At 50.0% G+C, this 20,536-nt stretch overlaps 1 protein-coding gene across 3 annotated transcripts in view; it reads left to right on the top strand.

Annotated features, from left to right (window-relative positions):
* Positions 1-4,983, top strand: part of CTIF (cap binding complex dependent translation initiation factor) — a 146,847-nt gene extending 141,864 nt beyond the window's left edge. For all 3 annotated transcript variants that reach the window (XM_038123495.1, XM_038123494.1, XM_038123493.1), the window contains one exon: positions 432-4,983. In XM_038123495.1, coding sequence (XP_037979423.1) covers positions 432-647 — 216 coding nt within the window. In that variant the 3' untranslated portion in view covers positions 648-4,983. The remainder of the gene's footprint in view (positions 1-431) is intronic.
* The last annotated feature ends 15,553 nt before the right edge of the window (positions 4,984-20,536 follow it).

Here is a 20,536-nt window from a genome sequence, read left to right as displayed (position 1 = left end):
CGAGTAAATGAAGGGCCAGGTAGAAGGCAGGAATACCACATCACAGCCTGCACTTTGTTTTGACAATAGCATGATTTTTAGGTGGGATTTCGTTTCTTTTTTTTCAAAAGCAATCCATCGCTGCTGCCTTTGAAGTCAGTGGGAGCTGAACCATTCACTCCTCCAGCAGCCGTGGTGCGGGTGCTTTTGAAAACCTCACCCTTCGTGTTCAGCTCTTGGAGCCTGCTGCTGGGTGGTTTTGGTTTTCAAAAGCCATGACGCCTTTAACCTTGCCTGCACCAGGCAGGGCAGAATTGAAGGGACGGGAGGTGTCTGTAAAAAGCCAGAGGGGTGTTTTAACATCATAGAGTGATAGAATCCTAGCCTGTCTCAAGCTAGAAGTGGCCCACAAGGATCAGTAATCCATGGCTGACCCCTTCTTCTCCCGACAGCTGCAGAGCACCGGCCGGCTGCTGGAGGAGCAGCTGCCCGAGATGATGACAGAGCTGCTGGCGATAGCACGCGACAAGATGCTGTGTCCCTCCGAGTCCATGCTGACCAGGTCCCTGCTGCTGGAGGTCATCGAGCTGCACGCCAACAACTGGAACCCCCTGACGCCCACCATCACTCAGTACTACAACAAGACCATCCAAAAACTGACGGCTTGAGGGGCAGGGCAAGGTGGGGTGGTAAGGGACGAGAAGAAGACATGCGCCTTGAGGGGACCCGGCAAGAGCTTTTCTGATTTAAATCCCCCAGCAGACCAAACCCCAGCATGCTCGAGAATACGTTCGTGGGGTGGGGAGGGAGCAGCATGTTTCTTTTTCAGCCGCGTCGCCAAGTGCCACCCCTCCTCCCTGCCGTGGTTTTGTTTTAGGGGTTTCTTTTTCTGAACTCATTGCTCAAGCAGCAGCAGCGCATCCCGCCGGGTTATTGTTTGGCTTTCGAAAGAAGACAGAGAATTTGGAAAAGGAGGGGAAAAAAAAAATAATCTAAGTGGGGGCTAGTATTGTTTTCACGCCGTCCTCCTGCCTTGCCCTGGCCAACTGGCAGGAGACAGCACGCAGCAGATGTCTCGGGAGGACAAAGCCAGGCACACACTACACCAGACGCTCATAATTGATGGCTTTTGTCAAGCGGGGCTTGCGTTAGGTCCCCCCCTCCTTCTCTTGTTTTCGACTTTCTGTGTGTTCCCCCACCTACCCGCCACCCCTTCAGAGGCAGATTGGAGAGCGGGACGACTTTCTTATTTGCACTGGGTTTTCCTTTCCTCGAGCGTTCGTAATTTCTTCTTATCTTACTGTATTGTTGGATGGACAGTTGTGAGCAGCTCGGGGACAGGGAGAGCAGCGCCTTCCCTCGAGCTGGGTGACGGTTTATGTGAAGATGCTAAAGCAGAAGGAGTGTTTTAAAGGAGTCCTAAAGCCACTGCAGAAGTTACATAGCCACCGTCATCTTGCCAGTAACCTCTTTGGTGGATTGAGAAACGTTTCCTTTGAGCTGGGGGCTCTAAAAACAGGGGATTCTGTGGCTCTTGCTGTTCAAGTCGCCGTTATTCCTCAGCCACTATAATCATTTAACTTTTTTTTGTAATAATTTTTTTTCCATTGAAGGAGTGCTTTATTGTTATTACTGTCATGGTTGTAATTATACATTTAAACCCAGGCCTGTTATAGTTGGGCCTGATAATGTACAGGGCAATGGAGAAATGAAGGTTTGATGTTTTTTGGAGACTGGTAAAGAGAAGACAAGCAGCATATAGCAAAAGAAAAAAAAAAAGGAAAAAAGAAGAGGGAAAAATAGAAAAAGCCAAAAATAGAAGTTTGAGCCTGGCTTCTAACTAGCTGAATATGCTATCCAGCGTTCCTAGGTGTGTGCAGTGTGCAGGAGCAGCTCTGTCCCACGCTCAGTGTAAGTAGCACAGTGCCATCGAGGGATGGGGGACATCTTCAGAGAGGCAGGGTGTGCTCGGGGATCCCCAGGGGGCTCCAAGATCCCCTCATGGCTCCGTGCTGGAGCATCCCAAGGGAGAGAACAGCTGTGGGGACAGTGGGGAGGTGCCACCTGGGGGGTGAGAGGCTGGTCCGGGGCAACGCCTGATTCATGAAGAAGATGCAGAGGGCTCCTGCTTGCTGATCTAGCAACGCTTTGACTTGGGAAATCCCTCCGGGTGATTTTTCTAATGAAACCCAGCGAGGGTGCAGGCTGCCCCATCCTGACTGCAGGAGCCAAGGAAGGCATGATGCCATCAGCTCACCGTGGCTTCTTCTCACTGTTCAATTTATTCCTTTTATGATGAGAGAATTTATGCCACAAGGATGGTGCACACGGACCCTGGACCAGGCAGGCTGGGCCTGAGCTCGGCAGCTCAAACCCATTTTTCCAAGCAAAACGTTGCATTTCTGGTGGCTTGCAGAGAAGAGAGATTTCACCCCAACCTCCTTGGATGTGCAGTATGTTCTTGGGTGCCTTATGAATGTGTTGGTCTGACTGCGATGGGGAAGAAGCTTTTGCTGCAAAATTTAAAGGGCAGAAATTTTCAGCAGAAAATGCGTGGCAGAGGTGTGATCATCGTGATGCTGCAGTTCAGTATTACCTGAATTTTCATCTGGGTGTCTGCTGATCCAGTTTTCATTCTGCACTTGGAGCAAGAGGAGCTGGAAACAGGATCTTCAGTTTTCCTGTCTACCTAGAAAGCAGCAAAACGATTGCTGAGTTCACTGGAATTGTCTGGAAGAACTAACTTTTGCTTCACTTATTCGAGCCCAGGAGCTTCGCACGGTGACGGCGCCTTGCGTTGGGTCAGCTTCATTAGTAGCAGGGTGGTTTGATAGTATTAATGAGCAGATGAACTTCATTAGCACGGCAAAGCCCATCAGTATTACAAGGCTCAGGGCTGTGCCCATCGCTCTTTGTTTTTTCTGCTCCCTGTATTCTCAAGGAGTGGAAGAGAAGGGGATATAACACCCATCACAGTGCACTCAGGCAGAGTGTCAGTCTTCTGGGAGAAGGCCTGAAAAACAGTTTTGTCTTGTTGTTTGGTTTTTTTTTTTTTCTTTTTTTTTTTAAGAACAGCAAAGTCCTACAGCAGGGACAGCAACCTGATGAGCTGGAGTGCCAGGGATCCTGCCAGCAGTGATCCAGACTGCCACTCTGGCCCCTGCAGCTTCTCTCTTCCCACAGAATTTTTTCTTGGGATGTAGTGAAAGAAGAAAAAAAGAAAATAAAAACACAGATAATTGGGGATTTTTTTTCTAAAAACTTGAATTTTCACCCATCAGTGCATCAGGAGGTATTCAGAGTCAAAGTGTAAGCCACAGGACAGTATTCCTCCTAAAGCATTTCCCTACCCTTACCTGCTTTGAGAGCTTATTCAATTTTCTCATTGTGGGGCAATCCTGAATCCCCCACTAACCAGGCTTGGCCCTTGACTTTCCCTTCCAACACTGGAAATGAAGAACTTTCATGTGAAATTCATCGTTTTTTAATGTCTTGCCATTTATCTCTGGTATTAGCATGCATTCATCCAGCCATTAACTGCTTTGATACATCAGTCACTCTGTTGATGTCCGAGAATCAAAATGTTGACCAAAAATGGGGGTTTCTCCCCAAAAAATTACATGCTGCCAGTGGTATCTTTCTGAAGTCCATCCGCAGGAAGCCGGCAGACACATTACATCATTCACCGGGGTACCATGTTGGGAAAAGAGGTACCATGAGGACATTTGATGGGCAGGATGGGGAACAGCGCTGGGGAATTTTTGAGGGTGAAAGCACCTGGGGATCCTGGAGTGTTTTCTTCTCTCTCTTTTATTTTTTCTTTTTTTTCTTTTTTTTTTTTTCCTTTTGATATTTTGGCTTGTTTTACAAACGGTCGCCAAAGAGCGTAATTCTCCAACACGTTTTTTTGGGTGCAAAGCCAGTGGTTACATCTCCCTAAATCAGCCAGATTCCATCTTTGCTGCTCAACAAAAGTATTTGTGTGGGGTTTTACTGCGTTGTCCCCATACAACTACATCAGCAAAAGGGGAAAGCAAACCCCTTGGGCCAAATGTGTGTGGGGCCAAACCTCAGGGTGGTGTGGAGGCGAGTGGCTGCAGCATCACCTCTGTGCCCGTCTCCCTGGGATGCAGAGCAGGTTTGCTGACATCCTGCCAGGCTCCCCAGATTATTATTCACCTCATTCCTGGTAAAAATCTTTTCAAACTGACGAGTTTTGCTACGCAGAAAGTGACTTGCTTGGTTTCCCCATGAGGGATTCCACTGCTGTTCGAAGAAGTCTCGTGGATATGGAGGTGAAACAAAAATGGGGAGGGAAAAAAAAAAAGGAAAAGTAAGTGATTTGCTTGGTTCCCCTCTTCCCCTGAAGGAGATTAATTAGTATCTATTCTTGGCATGATTGATGGCTTTGAAAGAAAACTTGTCAGAATAACTTATGATTTATTTTCGTGCTTATTTTTATAACACCCCTCACTTGGAAATCTCTCAAAATCTGAAATATGATTTTTTTTTAATTTCCCTGCTGGGTGTTTTATGGCTTTACACTAATTTTGCTCTTCTTGGTGATAGCTATTAAGCAGTCCTGGTGATATTTTCAGTATTTTTTCAGAAGAAATTATACTAAGGGTTGCTAAGTCCACTGTCAATAGCCAAGGGAGCTGTGGTGTCCTGCAGAACACGGAGTTAATGCTAGCAATTTTTTTTTTTTTTTATGTATTTATTTGCATTTGAAAAAGCAACATTTTTAATTTAATCATATTTGTTAAACTAAGCGCTTAAAAAATTTTAAAAATTAAAAAAAAAGGAAAAAGGTTTTGGGGAGAGTTAAGGACTAGATATTCATACTTAGAGAAATCACAAACTCATCGTTTTCAGCATTTCAGAGACTGTTAAAACAAGGGAGCTCATAACTCTTTGTGGCAATTCAGTCTTTGTTTATAGAACATCCATACCCACTGTATGCTATAAAATGCATCATCTGAGTAATAAATGTTTAAAGCTTGACATCTCCCCCTCTCTTTGTGGGTACGCGCTGTCGCTTCTCCTGCTCTGGGAGGGACCATCCTTTAGTTCAGGATGGAGGGAAAGGAGAATGTGGGTGGTGGGAGCAGAATATCCCTCATGGTGGAAACGCAGCTCAGGAGGGCTCTGTGGGGATGGCCAAGTGCTGCTGGCAGTGGTCACATCCTGCCACTCCTCCTGTGAGGCTTGGTCCCTCTCCCTGTCACTCCTCACAGGGGTGAGGGTGAAAGCTTGGGGGAATGGTGCAGAGGGCTCAGAGCTCCATGGATGATGGATTGAGCCTGTCTCCTGCTCTGCCTCCACAGCTCCCCTGCTCCCCATCCTCTGCCCAAGGTGAATTTCCCACCTCTTTGTGTCCTACCTCAGCTGGGCCTGGGGGGGTTTGTTAGAGGACCCCCCAGTTTAATCACAGACATTCCACCCACTGCTACAACAACAAGGGCTCGCCAACCACTGCTGCCTGTTAAAAATAGTCTTTGAAAATGATACTCAAGGTGTTTGTCACAAAATCACCGAATATTCTGACTTGGAAGGGACCTGCAGGGACCATCAAAGTCCAGCTCTTCAGTGAGTGGCCCACACAGGGAGGAAGCCACAGCGTTGCCATTACCAGCACTGTGCTCTGACCAACTGAGCCAATCTCAGAAAAAAACTGGCTTATTCCAAGGTCTCCTCTGGAAGACCCTTCTCAACCCCAAGACAATTAATTTTTGGCTAACTGAAGTGCCTGCCTCTTTTCCTGGCCTGAGGGAGATAAAAAAGAGGGGGAAACCAAATGGAGGTGAAACAAGGAGTGGAAACACCACCAGGATCCCACAGGGACATTCATGTTGCTCCCCACACCTCTAATCCTCACATTCCCCCTCCATTTCCCTAAGGCCACAGCATCTTCTCTCTCAAGTCAGGGGCTCACAGGACACAGCTGAGCACCACAGATGTCCAAACTCCCCCAGGGGTCACCTCCTCCCAGAGACAATGTTTGCCCCAGAGAGCAGGGCTTTGTGGGGAACTTCCCACCTTGCCCATCATCAGTGGAGGTGTCTTGATCGCAGAGTGATGTCTGTTCCCTGCACACCTCACTTTGTCCTTCTGTTTTAATCAAAAATGGGCTTGAAACTGAGCCTCAGCAAGCTGGATTCAAGAACATTTAGAATTTAGAACAGATATTGGGAAGGAGTTCTTGGCCGTGAGGGTGGTGAGGCACAGGTTGCCCAGAGCAGCTGTGGCTGCCCCTGGATCCCTGGGAGTGTCCCAGGCCAGGTTGGATGGGGCTTGGAGCAACCTGGGGTAGGGGAAGGTGTCCCTGCCCATGGCAGGGGGTGGGAAAAGGGGGTGTGTAGGGTCCCTTCCAGCCCAAACCATTCTGTGATTCTGTGAAATAGCATGTCTGACCTTGTGCCACCCTTTCCACCCCTAAACACCCCCATCATGAGCCCCCACCTGCAGCCAGACCCTACAGCTCTGGGTGTGCTAGAGTTTGGCCTGTTCATAATCAGGGATTCGAGCATCTGGACCAGCTCTGGGAAAAGTTTATCAGCACTGGAGTTGGGCTGGGAGCAGACAAGCCAAGAGCAGAGACGATCCCTGGGACCCCTGGGACCACCAGGATGTATTAAATGAGAAAATAACCTGCAGTAACACAAGATTGGGAGCAGATGGTGGATGGGCATCACTACAGAGCCGAAGCTTTCAAGATGCAGGAGTATTTCTGTGCATTCCTCATGTCTGCCAAAAACCCAGACAGCAGCAAATAAAGATTCCATGGATCACAGTAAGATTGCTTGGCTTCCCTAAAACAGGGCAAACCTGCGAAGAGCCAGGACGCAGGATGTTCTCCTCTTGCAGCAGCTCCATGTCTCTGCTGAGTTTTAAGGGGAGCTTTTGAATGCTCCTGCTGGTGGCAAAATGGGCAACAAAGATAAGTAACCTAAAAGTAACAGCACTGGTGCTCTGTTTGCCAGCTGAACTGTAGATTAAGTGATTATTACTTGGGATGCAAGAAAAACAGTGATGCAAGAAAAAGACTGTGGCCTCTTCCTTTTGTATCCTGCACTATGATCCTCAGTTTTAAAGCTGGAGACTTGTGTGGCTACATAAATGTGACTGCTGAGCATAGCTTGATGTCTGTCCTGCTCCCCAGGACTCCTTGAGAAAGATTTCTGCAAGAAATGTTCCATCCCTGGGCTGCAAATTACTGATGTAAACATTTCCAGGAATGCAGACACTGCCTGTACCTCTTGGAGGGGTCACTGTGGTTATCCTTGCTGGTACAGGTGAGTGTGGGGTCTCAAGGATGGATGGTCCCAGAAACGGATGTTTGGCTTTGTCTGCCCAGAGCCAATGGGAAAGAAACACAAAGTCCCTCTCAAGAGAAATGCCGGGGTTTCAGAATTGCATTCTGTCCTAAATCATCTAAGTTCTTCACCAAAGTGTTTTGTTTCAATGTACGTTGTGTTGCTGTAGCAATAACATTTAAACAAATTGGGTTTTATTAGCTCAGACCTTTTCAATAACTTCCCACAGAGCTTTCCCATCAGAAGTTTCCACTTTGGGGGAGCTATGCCAAGAGATGGCAACGGTCTGATGGGAGAAATCACCTTTGCCATGGTCCTGGGCTTGCCTCGGCCTCTGCTCCTCTCCTCCCAGCCCTGCCAGGGTAAATGCATCAGCCTTTCTGTCCCCCCCATCATTCTTGGTGTCCAAATGCCTGACACATGTGGCCTTGCAGCCAAAACATCAAGTTGGACATCGGGAAAAACTTCTCCATGGAAGAGGGGGTCAGGCATTGGGAGGGGGTGCCCAGGGAGGAAGGAGGTTGAGTCCTCATCCATGGAAATGTCCAAGGAATGAGTGGACATGCTGTTCTTGGCTGGGTGACAAGGTGGAGATTGGTCATAGGTTGGACTCAGTGGTCTTGGAAGGCTTTCCCAACTTAAATGGTCCTGGGAAGATGGGGTAGGACTGACTGCACAGACCCTGCTGGTGCTGCTGGGGACCCTACAGCAGTCACTGGTGGTGGAGCTGTGAGCAGAAACCGGGTCTTGGAGCAGACCCCTGCAGCTGGTGGAAGTGTGGGAGCAGCTGTCTGAGGAGCTGGGCTGCAGTGAGGGTCTGCATGGGCAGGAGGGGTCATGGAATCACAGAACCACGGAATGGTTTGTATTGGAAGGGACCTGAAAGATCATCTCATTCCATCCTCCTGCCTGTCCAGGCCAAGACAATGGCCCATCAGATTCTGTGGCATCTAGGGCCTGTACAAAGTCCAAGCGGGTGGTTATGAAGTCCATTTTTGCACTTTACAGGCAGCACCAAGCCTGGCTTTTATTTGGAGGGTGCTTGAAAGTACAGATGGAGCAGCCGGGTTTCCCAATCCAAGGGACAAATCCTACCTGCTCTTGCTTCACACAGGCTCTAGGGAGGAGTTCCTTCTGGCTTGTCCTGTGGGTGGAGGAGGGCAGCAAGCAGAGCTCTTTTACCTTTAACAGCAGTGAGCTCTGCAGGAGCCTGAGCTTGCTTGGCGCAGAATCCTCTGCTCTGGCATCAGACGTGCAGAGCCAGGGTGCCGTGCACAGGTGGGTCATGGGGGCACCAAGGCCAGGTGTCAGCTGAGCTGGGGCTTCCCCAGGTCCCATCCATCAACCACTGCCAAATTATCCAGCACTGGCAGTTTTGTTTTGTTTTTATTTTTTTACTTCTTCCTGGGATAAAACCCTAAAGCAAATCCTGATCAGCATTTACTACTCCCTGCCTTGATCCTGGAATCATGGAATCTCAGAATGGTTTGGGTTGGAAGGAACCTTAAAGATCATCTCATTCCACCCCCTGCCATGGATGGGGTCCCCTTCCACTATCCCAAACCCCATCCACCCTGGCCTTGTACATTTCCAGGAATTAGCAACGTTCAAGCTTAGAAAGCAATTTTAAATTTACTTTTTTTTTTTTCTGTGTTTATAATTTAATACGTTGAGGTCCAAAAGAGGTCAGTTTTCAAAGCAAGGCTGGAAGATTGGGCAGATTAGGGTGGGAGGAAAAGCTGCACCGGGGGATGGGTTATCCAAAACCTGTCTGGTGGTAATTGCACATGTCGGCTGATGAAAAACTGGTTTGAGGGCAAACACCGTAAAAATATTGCTGTGGGGAGAGAAAGACGACAAAGATTGTGAAATCCAGTCGGCAGATTGTTTTACAGCAAAGGTAACTTCTCTCCCCAGGGCTGGATTTTACAACTTGTGCAAGAAACCAACCCCCAGTTAGCAGGGCTGCTCTGCTCTTCTTTCCAAGCACAAAAAATGCAGGGTATTTGTTAGAAACCATGGCTTTGTGCTGATTTCTTAGAGATAAATGCAGTCTTGTTTTTGGGGGAGCCATGAAGCGTTTGGGGCAGGGATTGTTTTGCGTGTGATGACTGCAATTAGTTTTTACAATCATCCTGCTGTATGTATTCTTTATATAAAATTACATTTACATTGCTTTTTTGAGCACTTGAAGGGTGCTGCAGGGGCTCACTGCTCTCCCAAGGGGACTAAACCCAAATAACACAGTGCTGCTGCCCGAGTTCTGTTTTTCAGCTGAATTTACACTCTTTTATTTCTCCATTTGCTCTCTGTCCTGTAATTTATATTTCCCTTTGCTCCCTCTGTGTTGGCTGGCAGGTTTCCAGCTCTGTGCTGTCACTTTTGGCCACCTCAGCTCCCTTTTCACAGCTGAGGATGTCTTCTTCTTGGGAAAGATGAGTTGTCCTGCCAGTCACCACCTGCACTCACCTTTTTGGGAACTGGTGACCATCCTGGGTCCCTGCAGTTCACATTTGGTTCCCCTGAACATTGTGCAAGGGTTTTCTCCCTTTGTTAACACTTTCTGCAAGCGCTGTAGAATCACAGAACTGCAGAAGGGTTTGGGTTGGAAGGGACCTTCAAGATTATCCTGTTCCACTCCCTGCCATGGGCAGGTATGCTTTCCACTATCCCAGGGTGCTCCAAGCCCTGTCCAACTTGACCTGGAACACTTCCAGAGGTGGGGAACCCACAACCTCCATTTTCCCTGGGGTGCACTGGATTTTCACCCCAAAATCCCCCTAGGAATCACCCCCACCCACGTTCCCCTGTAAATGCCAGGAGGAGGTTGCAGGGAGCCTCATCTCCTCTCGTGCTCCCCACCCCTCCACGCACAGCCCCTTGTCTCCCAGTTCCTCCCCTAATTACCCTCTTCTCCACTCCTAATTGCTCCTGTGGTGCTGGATTTAAGTGACTCTCCTCAGGGAAGCAATGGGGTAAAAAACACTCTGAGAAGCAGCTGTCCCTTGGAGCCCTGTCCCAGCCCGGGACGGCCCTGCCCAGACACGGATGGGGACAGCCAGCAGGGGATGGTCTCATGGGACTCTGGCACACCTGGCCTCGTGCTTTTCGTCCCAGCTGTAGGTGGGCAGGAGATTTTGGGGACATCCAGGGGGGCTGGTGAGGGTCAGGGCTGGCTCGCCTCCAGGGCACAGTGCTGGAGCCTATTTTCTGGTGGGAATTGTCAAGACAAAATTAGAAGTAGTTTGAACTTTATCTGCAGCTCGAACTGAGGCTGAACTCGGCCCCGCTTTGTTTTAGTTTTTCAAAGTTCAGTGGAGTTCACAGGGAGAGAGGCAAGTGGGGGGCATTGGATTTTTTTATTTCAACTTGGTCCTTCTGTGATTTCGCTGTAGTTTTTCTTCCTCCTCAGATTGGAAAGGCTCTTCCCATGGTATTCCTAATCCGAGGTGCTGATGTGGTGGCTCAAACACTGCCACAGGATTTATCCCATGTCAGGCTGGATTTAATCCATTTGAGGTGTTTGCAGCTGGGGTAGTGCAGGGCTGAGCAAGCCTTCCCCTAGCTCAGCCCTGGGTCTGCCCCAGCCCAGCCAAGGATGAGAAGACAAAGGGGAAAACTGGGAGTGGACTTGCAGAAGGACCACAGCACTCTGCACTGGAGATGCTTCAAGGGGTTTTGGGCACATTTTTGTCCCATGCCAACCACGTGGGCTACCAGACCACCTTCCACCACCACCGACACTTCTCCTAATCTTTATTTTTCATGTGGCCACCCCATAGTGGAGACGAATTTGCTTGCCTGGACACACGCTGTGGGGCCCGTGAGCTGTGCTCCCTGTCCCTGACCCTGGGGGTTGTGCAAGCTGCTGGCCCCGTGCAGAGGTGTGTGGGTGGTGCAGGGAGCACGTACAGCGCTCTGCACCTCGCTCTGGGGGCACAGCAGTCCCCTCTGGGCCAGGGCGGGTGGTGAAAGCAGCAGCACAAGGACGTGGTGGTGGGGGTTTCACTCCGAACCCACCACAGATCTGCAGAAGGACGAGTGGCATTGCAGCTCTCCACGGCCACTTGTGTTTCCCAACGAGCTGACCATCCCTTCCCAGAACAGACAGGAGGCTTCTACCACACGGATTTTCACCTCCTAAATTACTCAAGAGCTTGTAGAAACTTCACCAGTTTTTTAACAAAGATGCCTCCGAGATCACTGACAAATCTAGGGAATGTGTAGGGCAGATTAATTTCCTGGAATAGGACCTACTGGAGGAAAAGTCCCTCCAGGCTGGCTTCTAACTATGACACATTTGATAGCCATTCAAGGAGTACTGGGAAACTTGTCATTTGTCTCTGTGAGGCCTCAGACAGAGTTTCATCATCAATTCTGACTGTTCTGTGAAATAAAGCTAGCTAATGTCTACCAGCAGCCCTACAACTTCCAGGGTTTATGTAGGACATATCAGAGGGGTGATCCTTTTTTTCCCCCCCTGCAAGGTTTTATACCCGGGTGCAAAGTGACTTTATCCCTCTTGCACCTTGTTTTCTTTCCTCCTGGCAGGGTGACCTGCCTTGTCCCATGCAGGGTGGCACGGGCTGTGGGTGTGCCTGAGCTGCCACCACTGTCAATGAACTTTGGCACCTTAAACCATGGAAAGCCCGACGTGCCAGAGGGAGGGATAGGTGCCTGGCGTCCCGGAGATCAGATTGCCCCAGGGGATTTGCTGGGAGTCCCATGATGAGCCTGGAAGGGAGCCCAGACGGCAGGGCACCGCCGTGCTTTCCACCCAGGGCACGCAGCCGGGGTCCCGCGAGGACAGCTGGTGGCCTTTGTCCCTTGCTGTCACCTTTGTGCGCGCAAACCCCAACCCCACATCACGCCCAAGCCTTGATGGGGTGAGTTGAACCCACCACAAGGGATGTGAACCCACCACGTGGGATGTGAACCCACCAGCTCTGCGGGGGAAGATGGCAGATGGCAGTGGGCAGCCTGGAGTGAATCCCTTCTGAGTCAGGGGACCATCCCCGTGCTTGCCCACGAGGTCCATTCACCAGGCTCACCCCAGGGGCAGCTGCCTTGGGGTGGGTGTTTTTTTAGGACAAGTCTGGATCCTCAGCTGTGGCTCACTTCCCTGTGCTGTTCCAGATGCAGGAGATGTTCTGTTCACTCCCAGTGCAGGGAGCTTGGCCACCAGCATCGTCCATCCTGCTCAGCCTCGTGGGGGCATCCCAGGTGCCCATGGTCTCTCCCAGCTCTTTTTTGCCTCCAGGGTCTCCAGTAGGATCTCAGCACCGGCTGTTTTGTGGGCATATGAGGAATCCAGTGCTGCAGAGGGGTTTTTTTTCCCCGTCACCCATCTCAGCCCTGCCCTCACAGTCCCTGTGAGCTATTCCTAGGAGTCCTTGCCCAAGAGCTCTGCCTCCAGGAAATGCCATTATCAGCTGCCTGCATCGGCTGCTCCACTTCGAGCTCCCGGGGCGCCCGATCCCAATCCAATTTCGACTGGAAGGAGATAAGACAACGAAAGGAGATAAGGGCCAGGCAGCAGGCTGGTCACCCTGACTCACAGGTGTCGGCACAGGGAGGGGGGACACTGTCAGGGCAGCAGTTGCAGCCCTGAAACGGCTGGGTCGGTATGGCATGGGCAGCCAGGGGTCCCCAGCCTGCTGGGACAGCTGAGTGGTACCAGGACTGCAGCACTTGGGGTGGATTGAGATGGTGAATTCACCCTCCTTCCGGGGCGTGCGCAACCAAAACTGGGCATTCACAACAGTATACAGGGAGAGGGTTCAAGTTCAGGACTAAGGGGGGCTTTGCATAACTCAGTTCTCACCCCTGTGCACGCTGCAGGGTGGGGAGTTCCTCCCTCTCCTCCCCAAAAGCACAACCTCACTCCTCTTTTCCCAAGCACCCCCTTGGCAGCCACCTCCTCCCCTCCTTGCAATACCAAAATTTGCCAGATTAGTGGCAGAAATAGAAAGACTTGATGGTGAGGGACCACTCGTTTATCCTCCCAGCTGGTCAGTGGCAGCTGACTGGTGAATGCCTTTCATTAAAACTAAATGGTTAATGGGAAGCTGAGCAAAGGTCTCCCTCCTGGCTGCCGGCACAGGTGCCAATGGAAATCGTGCCGAGGGCTGAAGAGCTCGGTGTCGAAACAGCCAGACTCCACCTTGTCCCTCTGCCAGGGCTCTTACCACAGGATCTCACTCCCAAATACTGCTGGTCCTGGTGCAGCTGAACCTGTGCCTTGAGCAGGGACATCCCCCTGGACGCCCTCCAGCCCGTGGCCCCCTTTGCAAAGGGGGCTCTTGTCTCTGACCTGCAGCTTGGGTAGGAAGGGATTTTTTTTTAAACCTGGCGCAAGTTGTATTTTGACTGTTGCCCGTTTTGGGGGGGTGGGGAGTGGAGAAAAATGAGGAATTACCCAATACAGAGCAGTTTCCCAAGGTTGAGAAGCTGGAGGTTGGAAGTAATAATTAATCGACAGCGGCTGGCGTGGGCTTTGCTCACCTCAAACAACCTGGTCTAAGGGTCACTTCACAAAGGTGTCTGCAGCTTTGAACAGAAAAGACCTTGGCCTGAGGGAGGAAGAAAGAGAGGAAAAAGAGACAGGAGGTGAAACAAGGAGTGAAAACATAACCAGGACTCCACAGGGACATTCATGTTGCTCCTCTAATCCTCACATTCCCCCTCCGTTTCCCTAAGGCCACAGCATCCTCTCCCTCTCAAGTCAGGGGCTCACAGGACACAGCTGAGCACCACAGATGTCCAAACTCCCCCAGGGGTCACCTCCTCCCAGAGACAATGTTTGCCCCAGAGAGCAGGGCTTTGTGGGAAGATCCCCACCTTGCCCATCATCAGTGGAGGTGTCTTGATCGCAGAGTGATGTCCGTTCCCTGCACACCTCACTTTGTCCTTCTGTTTTAATCAAAGATGGGCTTGAAACTGAGCCTCAGCAAGCTGGATTCAAGAACATTTAGAATTTAGAACAGATATTGGGAAGGAGTTCTTGGCCGTGAGGGTGGTGAGGCACAGGTTGCCCAGAGCAGCTGTGGCTGCCCCTGCATCCCTGGGAGTGTCCCAGGCCAGGTTGGATGGGGCTTGGAGCAACCTGGGGTAGGGGAAGGTGTCCCTGCCCATGGCAGGGGGTGGGAAATGAGAGGGTCTTTAATATCCCTTCCAACCCAAAACACTCTGTCTTTCTCTGATCATCACCTTTGATGAAGCAGACATCAATAAACACTCATGAAAACACAATTAAATGCACCTCAGTATGTATTTTATTCTTAAATGGCCTGATTTAAAGTCCATGTGAGAGAGTAAATGGAGCTTTTTAACCAAAAACTCTGCAATATGGGCAGACTTTTCAAACGGAAAATAAGTGTGCTGTGTTGTTCTTGCATTTAAAACACCCCCAGCAGACATGCAGTTCATCCACAAAACTCACTGCTTTGCCACACTCATCCCAGGCCAGGTCTTCAACTGGAAAAAACATTCCTGGCCGTGCTTGTGTGGGGCTGGAGATTTTTACTCTGCCTGGGCATCTGATATCCTCTGTCTGGAAGGGAAACCCACTGTGCACTTGTGGCTGATGCTTATCTCACTGGCAATGCTGTTCCTGGAATTCCAGGGCCAGGAATTCCAGCAGAATCAACTGTATCCTCAGAGGTAATTGCAATAAATAGCACAAAATGCTTTCACATATCAAAATGTGTTTGTGGGGAAAAAAAAACATCATTTCAGAATGGATAAAACTGGTGTACTTGACCCATTTCCCTGCCCAGCACAAATCTGGAGACTTCACTCTGAATTTCCGTGGTATCCTGTGAGCTGGAACTGGACCAGTCCAGGGTTCCAAAACCATAGAGACCTCAGAGGAACCCCAGATTTCTGGTGGGTGTTTACATCTTTTTGGGAATGGGGTCCTCAAAGGTGGCTGGGAAGTGGGGAACCACTGGGCTGGTCCTTGTCAGATCCCCCAAGCTCCTTGTGGCCCTGTTGCAGTCTGGTGCTGAGAGCAGCTGCCCTTACACGCCCTTCCCTCACCTCTGCAAAGCCATGAAGAGCTGGCAGGTGGCTGGAGGACAGCTATCACATTCTGGAACAATGAGAAGAAAAAACATTCCATAATAAGCAACACTTATCCCAATGAATGCTGGATAATGACTTAATAATAAAGGTGGTCAACTAGCAATAGAGGGAGTCTGGAGGATGGTGTCTAAAGCACTTAGAAAATCAAAAGATAGCCCAAAAAGGAAGCTTGAAGGACCTGGTGCTGTTTAGTCCATAGAATTAAAAAAAAAGGACGAAGGGATAAATCATAAAAATTATGTAAATCATAAAACACAGCCACCAATAGAAAGGAAATAAACCCTTCCTTATCACAAAAGAAGGGCTGAGAAGGCGTGGGCCTAACCTGCAGGGAGGAAGATGCAGCCTGAGTGACAGACAGGTGATAAAGGCCTGGGAAAAATTACCTGGAAAAAACATAGTAATGCTGCACTTAATATTTCTAAGAACAGGCTGGAAAAACACCGATTGCAGGTAGTTTGAGGATTGCCCTTGGGATTGCCCTTGGGATCATCAGGAGGTTAGCTGATTTTAAGTGCTCTATTCCGGCATCATTTTCTATGGATTCAGTTTATTTTGCTTCCTTGACTGGATTGTGTTTTGAAATTTAAAGAAATACCTCACTTTGGCATTTTTCTCAGACCTGTCGCCCTGCAGGGAAGAAGTCTCCCCCTCCAACAAGGGCAACAAAAATCCAAAGGGGTGTGATAAACCTGGATGAGGGATTGTAACAGCAAAACCCAGGGATGTAGCAGACATTTCTCCAGATATTCAATGTCCAGCACTGGACAGGTTGGAGCTCAGTTCCTAAAATGTTATCTTCCAGAGAGATGTACCAACCTTGAGGACGTTTGTTCCCATGAGATGCTGTGTGCCTGTTGATACCATCCCCGCCATAATCCCAGACTAAACACGATAAATCCTTCTGAAGTTCCTCACTCCTAATCTCCAAGAACAGATAAAATTATGGGAAAATGGCAAAAAAGAAAGAGCAGGCAGTGCTTTGCGCCCCAGAGCTTATTTGGAGAGGAGGGATGCAGCATGGAGAAACGCCACCAAAAAAAAGCTGTGCCTGGAGAGCCTCTGCTTGGGAAGATCCCAAAAATGAATGAGGTTTTAAGGAGGGGTTACAAGAGGAGGGTGAGCAGGGAGTGGTTAGGAGGAATTTTAATTAACATCAACGTTTGCAATGTTATATAATAGGGTCCAAAAAAACATCTGAGAGCAATGAAAGCTGAAACCAGCGTTTTCGGAGCAAAAAGAGGCAAGTGTGGGGCTGGGGGAGCAGGGCTGAGGTAGGAGGGGCACCTGAAGAGGCGGAAGATTCTGGGCAGAGAAAGGTGGTTTTGGGAGGATTGCAGGGTAGAGGAGAGCTGAGCATCCCTGGGGCTGGAGAGGCTCCTGGGGCTGTGCCCAGCACAGGGACATCCCGGGTGACCTTTAGGGAGGCAGAAATCCAGCAGCATCAGAAGCCGAGGCTCTTTTGTGACCCAGAAACCCCACTGAAGGGGTTTGAGGGGCATTGAGGGGCTGCTGTCTGGATTGAACACCTTGCAGAAGCAGCTGAGCCCTGCTCTCCCAGAGGGATGCCCTTCCAGAAGCGGAAGGGTCTGACCCTGGGGAAGGGGCTCAGCACAGGTCTGTGTCCCGAGGGTGGCACAGCCACAGAGCTGCAGCAGCAGGGGTGCAGGAGGGCACACAGGGCCAGGGCCACCTCCACACAGCCGATCTCCAGCAGCTTTTCCCCCTGGATGGCTCAGTGGCCCTGCAGGGGACTCGGTGGCCCGGCCGGGATGTGCCAGCCCGGGCAAGGCCAGCAGAGCTGTGGGAGAGGCAGCTCAGCCCCATCCCCTGCCCGGGCTTGTCGATGGGGCTGTTGAGAGCGATGACATAATTACAGTTTCAATCGCAGATTAATAAGAAGCGGGGTTTGTTTTTTGGTTTTTTTTTTTTTTTTTTTTTCTTTTTTTTTCTTTTTTTTTCTTTTTTTTTTTTTTAGCGAACGGTGAGGCATGCCTGAACTGGAAGGGCATTTAAGCTCCCTGCTGGCTGGGAGCTGAGGGTGCCATGCCCTCTTTGATGTCTCCTGGCGTGGAGGTGCTGCAAACACTGGCACTGGTGTCCCAGCTCCAGCTGCCCTCCCCGTGCTGTGCTCTCCTTCAGCTTTCATCCCTGGGACTCGCTCAGGAAAGCGGGGTATGAATGGAGGAGCCATCCCCAGCCTCTAAATTAAATTCTGCTGCTGGTGGAAAATCACTCCAGGTGCCACCCAAGGCACAGGGGCTGGTAACTGGGAGAAAAGGGAAACTGAGGCAGAAGCAGCTTGCCTAAGGCCATTCAGAGAGTTTCTGCAGTGTGTCAAGCTCAGGGGTGCACCTGGAATGCTGCAGCAGCTGGAAGAGGAGGCAGAGTGAGGCCAGCATGGCCTGTGGACCACTGTGCAACTGTGAGATGAGAGAGAGGGATGACACCCATGGGCCACATACCAAAATCCAAGCTTAAAGTCCAGCTTTTAGATTTCTAGAGCCTTAGAAAAAAAAAACCCTAGGGTGTTTAGACCCTGAGATACTGCTTAAAGCAAAGCCAGAGAGGGGCAGAAATTTGTTGCTTCAGGGAATGATGGGCATGTAAGGAAATTTCTATCAATTTCCACCACAACTTCTTGTCTCTGCAAGATCACACATTTTTCCTCCTTCCCCAGCACTCAGCCCCACACAGCCTACCTGGACTAGCTGAATCTGCCACATTGCTCAGGTTTGGATGCTTCAGTGCCTGATGGAGGAGCTTTTGCACACCCTTGGGTATGTCAGACCAGGGAATGTCACTCAGCTACTCCCAGCAGGAGTCCCAGGGCCCAGCCAAGCCCTGCCAACCCAACCATTAAAAAAAAAAAAAAAGAATCACCCACATCCTCAGCTGACTTAAAAATCATGTGGCAGCAACTCCTAATAACCTTTTTTTTCCCCCCTCACCTATCCAGGCTAGAAGTCTTCATCCTGCACTTGTCGAAGTTGTCTTGCATTCAGAGGACTGGAGAGTTGTGCTTTCCACTCTCTTACACTTACACAACTCCTGGAGCTCACAAAGTGCTTGTGAGACTCTTGCACCCACTTGGGAGACACCAAGCAGAGCCCACGAGCGGGAACCTCTCATGGAGGTTCAAAAAGCAGATGAGACTTGGGGACAGACGTGTGTAACCAAGATCTGCTGCTGCTCCTTGTGGTTTCCTGCTCTTCACGTTGCCCAGCTCCACTTTCAGGTTCCTTTTAGACATTCCTCAAGTTCTGTTTTACCATTTTCCGGTGCCCCTGAGGTTGCTCTGCTGGACTATTCATCTCCCTTGGAAGGGGATGGGTGTATTTGAAGCTGCTGAGCTCTGAACACCAGAATCCCTCTGGCTCCATCTCCCTGGATTTTCCCAAGCCACGAGCAGGTCCGTATCTGAGATCAGTTTCCTCTACCAAATCCGGTCCCTATCTAGGGATCTGCTTTCCTGCAACAAAAATATGCCCCAGGTGAGAAATTTGCCTCCTGAACTCAGTGTGACCTCGAAGAGCTGAAAGACTTTGGATTAGGAGTATTGAGCTTGACTGTGCTGAAAATCAATCCAACCCCAGGGCCTCGCCGCTGCCAAGAGTGGTGATGCATCCCTGCAAAAAAAAAAAAGTCCCAAGAAAAGCTATTTTTGTAGTATACACACTAAAATGCCAGTGCTGTCCCAGTCCAGCAGGCTCTCTCAAGCTAGAGGCCTCCAGGGAATGATCCCAGCTGTGGGTTGAGATCCCACTCTCCTCCTCTCCATGGGCAGCAGACATAGCTGGCAGCTCCTCCAACAAGGGATGCTGCTGCATGGCTTTTTGTAATTCTTCAACTGCAGCCTTTCGTCCCCAGAAAACACCCTAAAAGAAAAAAAAAATTAAAAAAAAAAAAAAAAGAGCCTGAAGGGTTAAAACAGCACTGAAAGTTTTACGAGGCCAGGCTGCAGATGTTGTAGGCAGGGAGATGAAAGCAAACCCCTCTGCCCGGTTGTGGAGGCTGTGAGCCCTGAAGAGCCCCTCTGATGGAGGCAATTCCCTGCCTCCAGCCCCTCCGCACGCTGTCTGCTGGCTGGAAGTGGTTCTGCTGGTGAGCCCACAAGCAGCACATCGCTGCACGAGGCCTCTCCATCCCACTGCTCGCTCTTGATCAATTATTAAAACCAGAAAATTCTCCAACCATGAAATTCATCCCAGCTTCCCCATGGCATGCTGGGCTGGAAGAACCAAACCGCAGGGCCTGAGCTTCCAGGGAAGAAGTGAATACCACTTCCAGCAGGGCGTTTTGGGGTGCTGGACCATCTCCAGTGGTTTGGTTTTGTTCGTGCCAGTGTTCCCCTGTGGCTCCTGCAGCCCCCCAAGGTGAGCAGTGTGCCCACCCACTGGTCTGCAGGACGCCACCGCCCAGCTCCCATCAGGAGGTTGGTTTCCCTTCTTTCACCTTCACCAGATCTGCATCTCTCACTGGACCCCTTTCACACCACCTTCATTTTCTAGTTTCCTCCTGTCAGCCTTGGCTTACCTTGCTGTTGAGAGGCATAACTTATTTTCTGACCCATTTTCCACAGGAGACTGGCCCTGAACTGAGCTGACAAGCTTTTGTAGCTGTGGTGCTGGGGCCCAGTTATGTTCCTTCACTGGTTGAAGGTTGGAGCCAGAGCTGTCCTGCTCCTTTCTTTGCAGCATGCCTTGTGCAAAACAGATATCTCTGGGGTTAGAATGTGTTTTTTCCTATTTTAAGCATATTCATGCTGACATTCTCATCTGGGCAGCTGCAGAGAATAACAAGGGACCCCCCTCAGCTCTCACACAACAACTCCCTGGAGGTCTTTGGTGGTCCAGCTCCAAACCCAGAGCACGGATATGCCTCAGAATAACTCACATATTTGCTACAGGGCAGAGGATATAAATACATCCATGGTAATGCCAGTCCTATGTATCGCCTCGACAGCAAAATTAGTACTTAGTTCCTTGCAATATGTGGGATTCTTTTTCCCTTTTTCCCATGCGTGTTGTAACCCTGGTAACCGACAGCACCCGCACCAACCACGTCTGACTCGCACTGCTTTGTTCCTGTCTGGTACAAAAACAGGCTGCAAACACTTCACCACGCTGAAAGCTAGTGAAACCACCCAGATCTGA

Source organism: Motacilla alba, chromosome Z (assembly GCF_015832195.1).
Source record: "Motacilla alba alba isolate MOTALB_02 chromosome Z, Motacilla_alba_V1.0_pri, whole genome shotgun sequence".
Classification (NCBI taxonomy): domain Eukaryota; kingdom Metazoa; phylum Chordata; class Aves; order Passeriformes; family Motacillidae; genus Motacilla; species Motacilla alba.
This window is presented reverse-complemented; position numbering and strand designations above follow the sequence as displayed.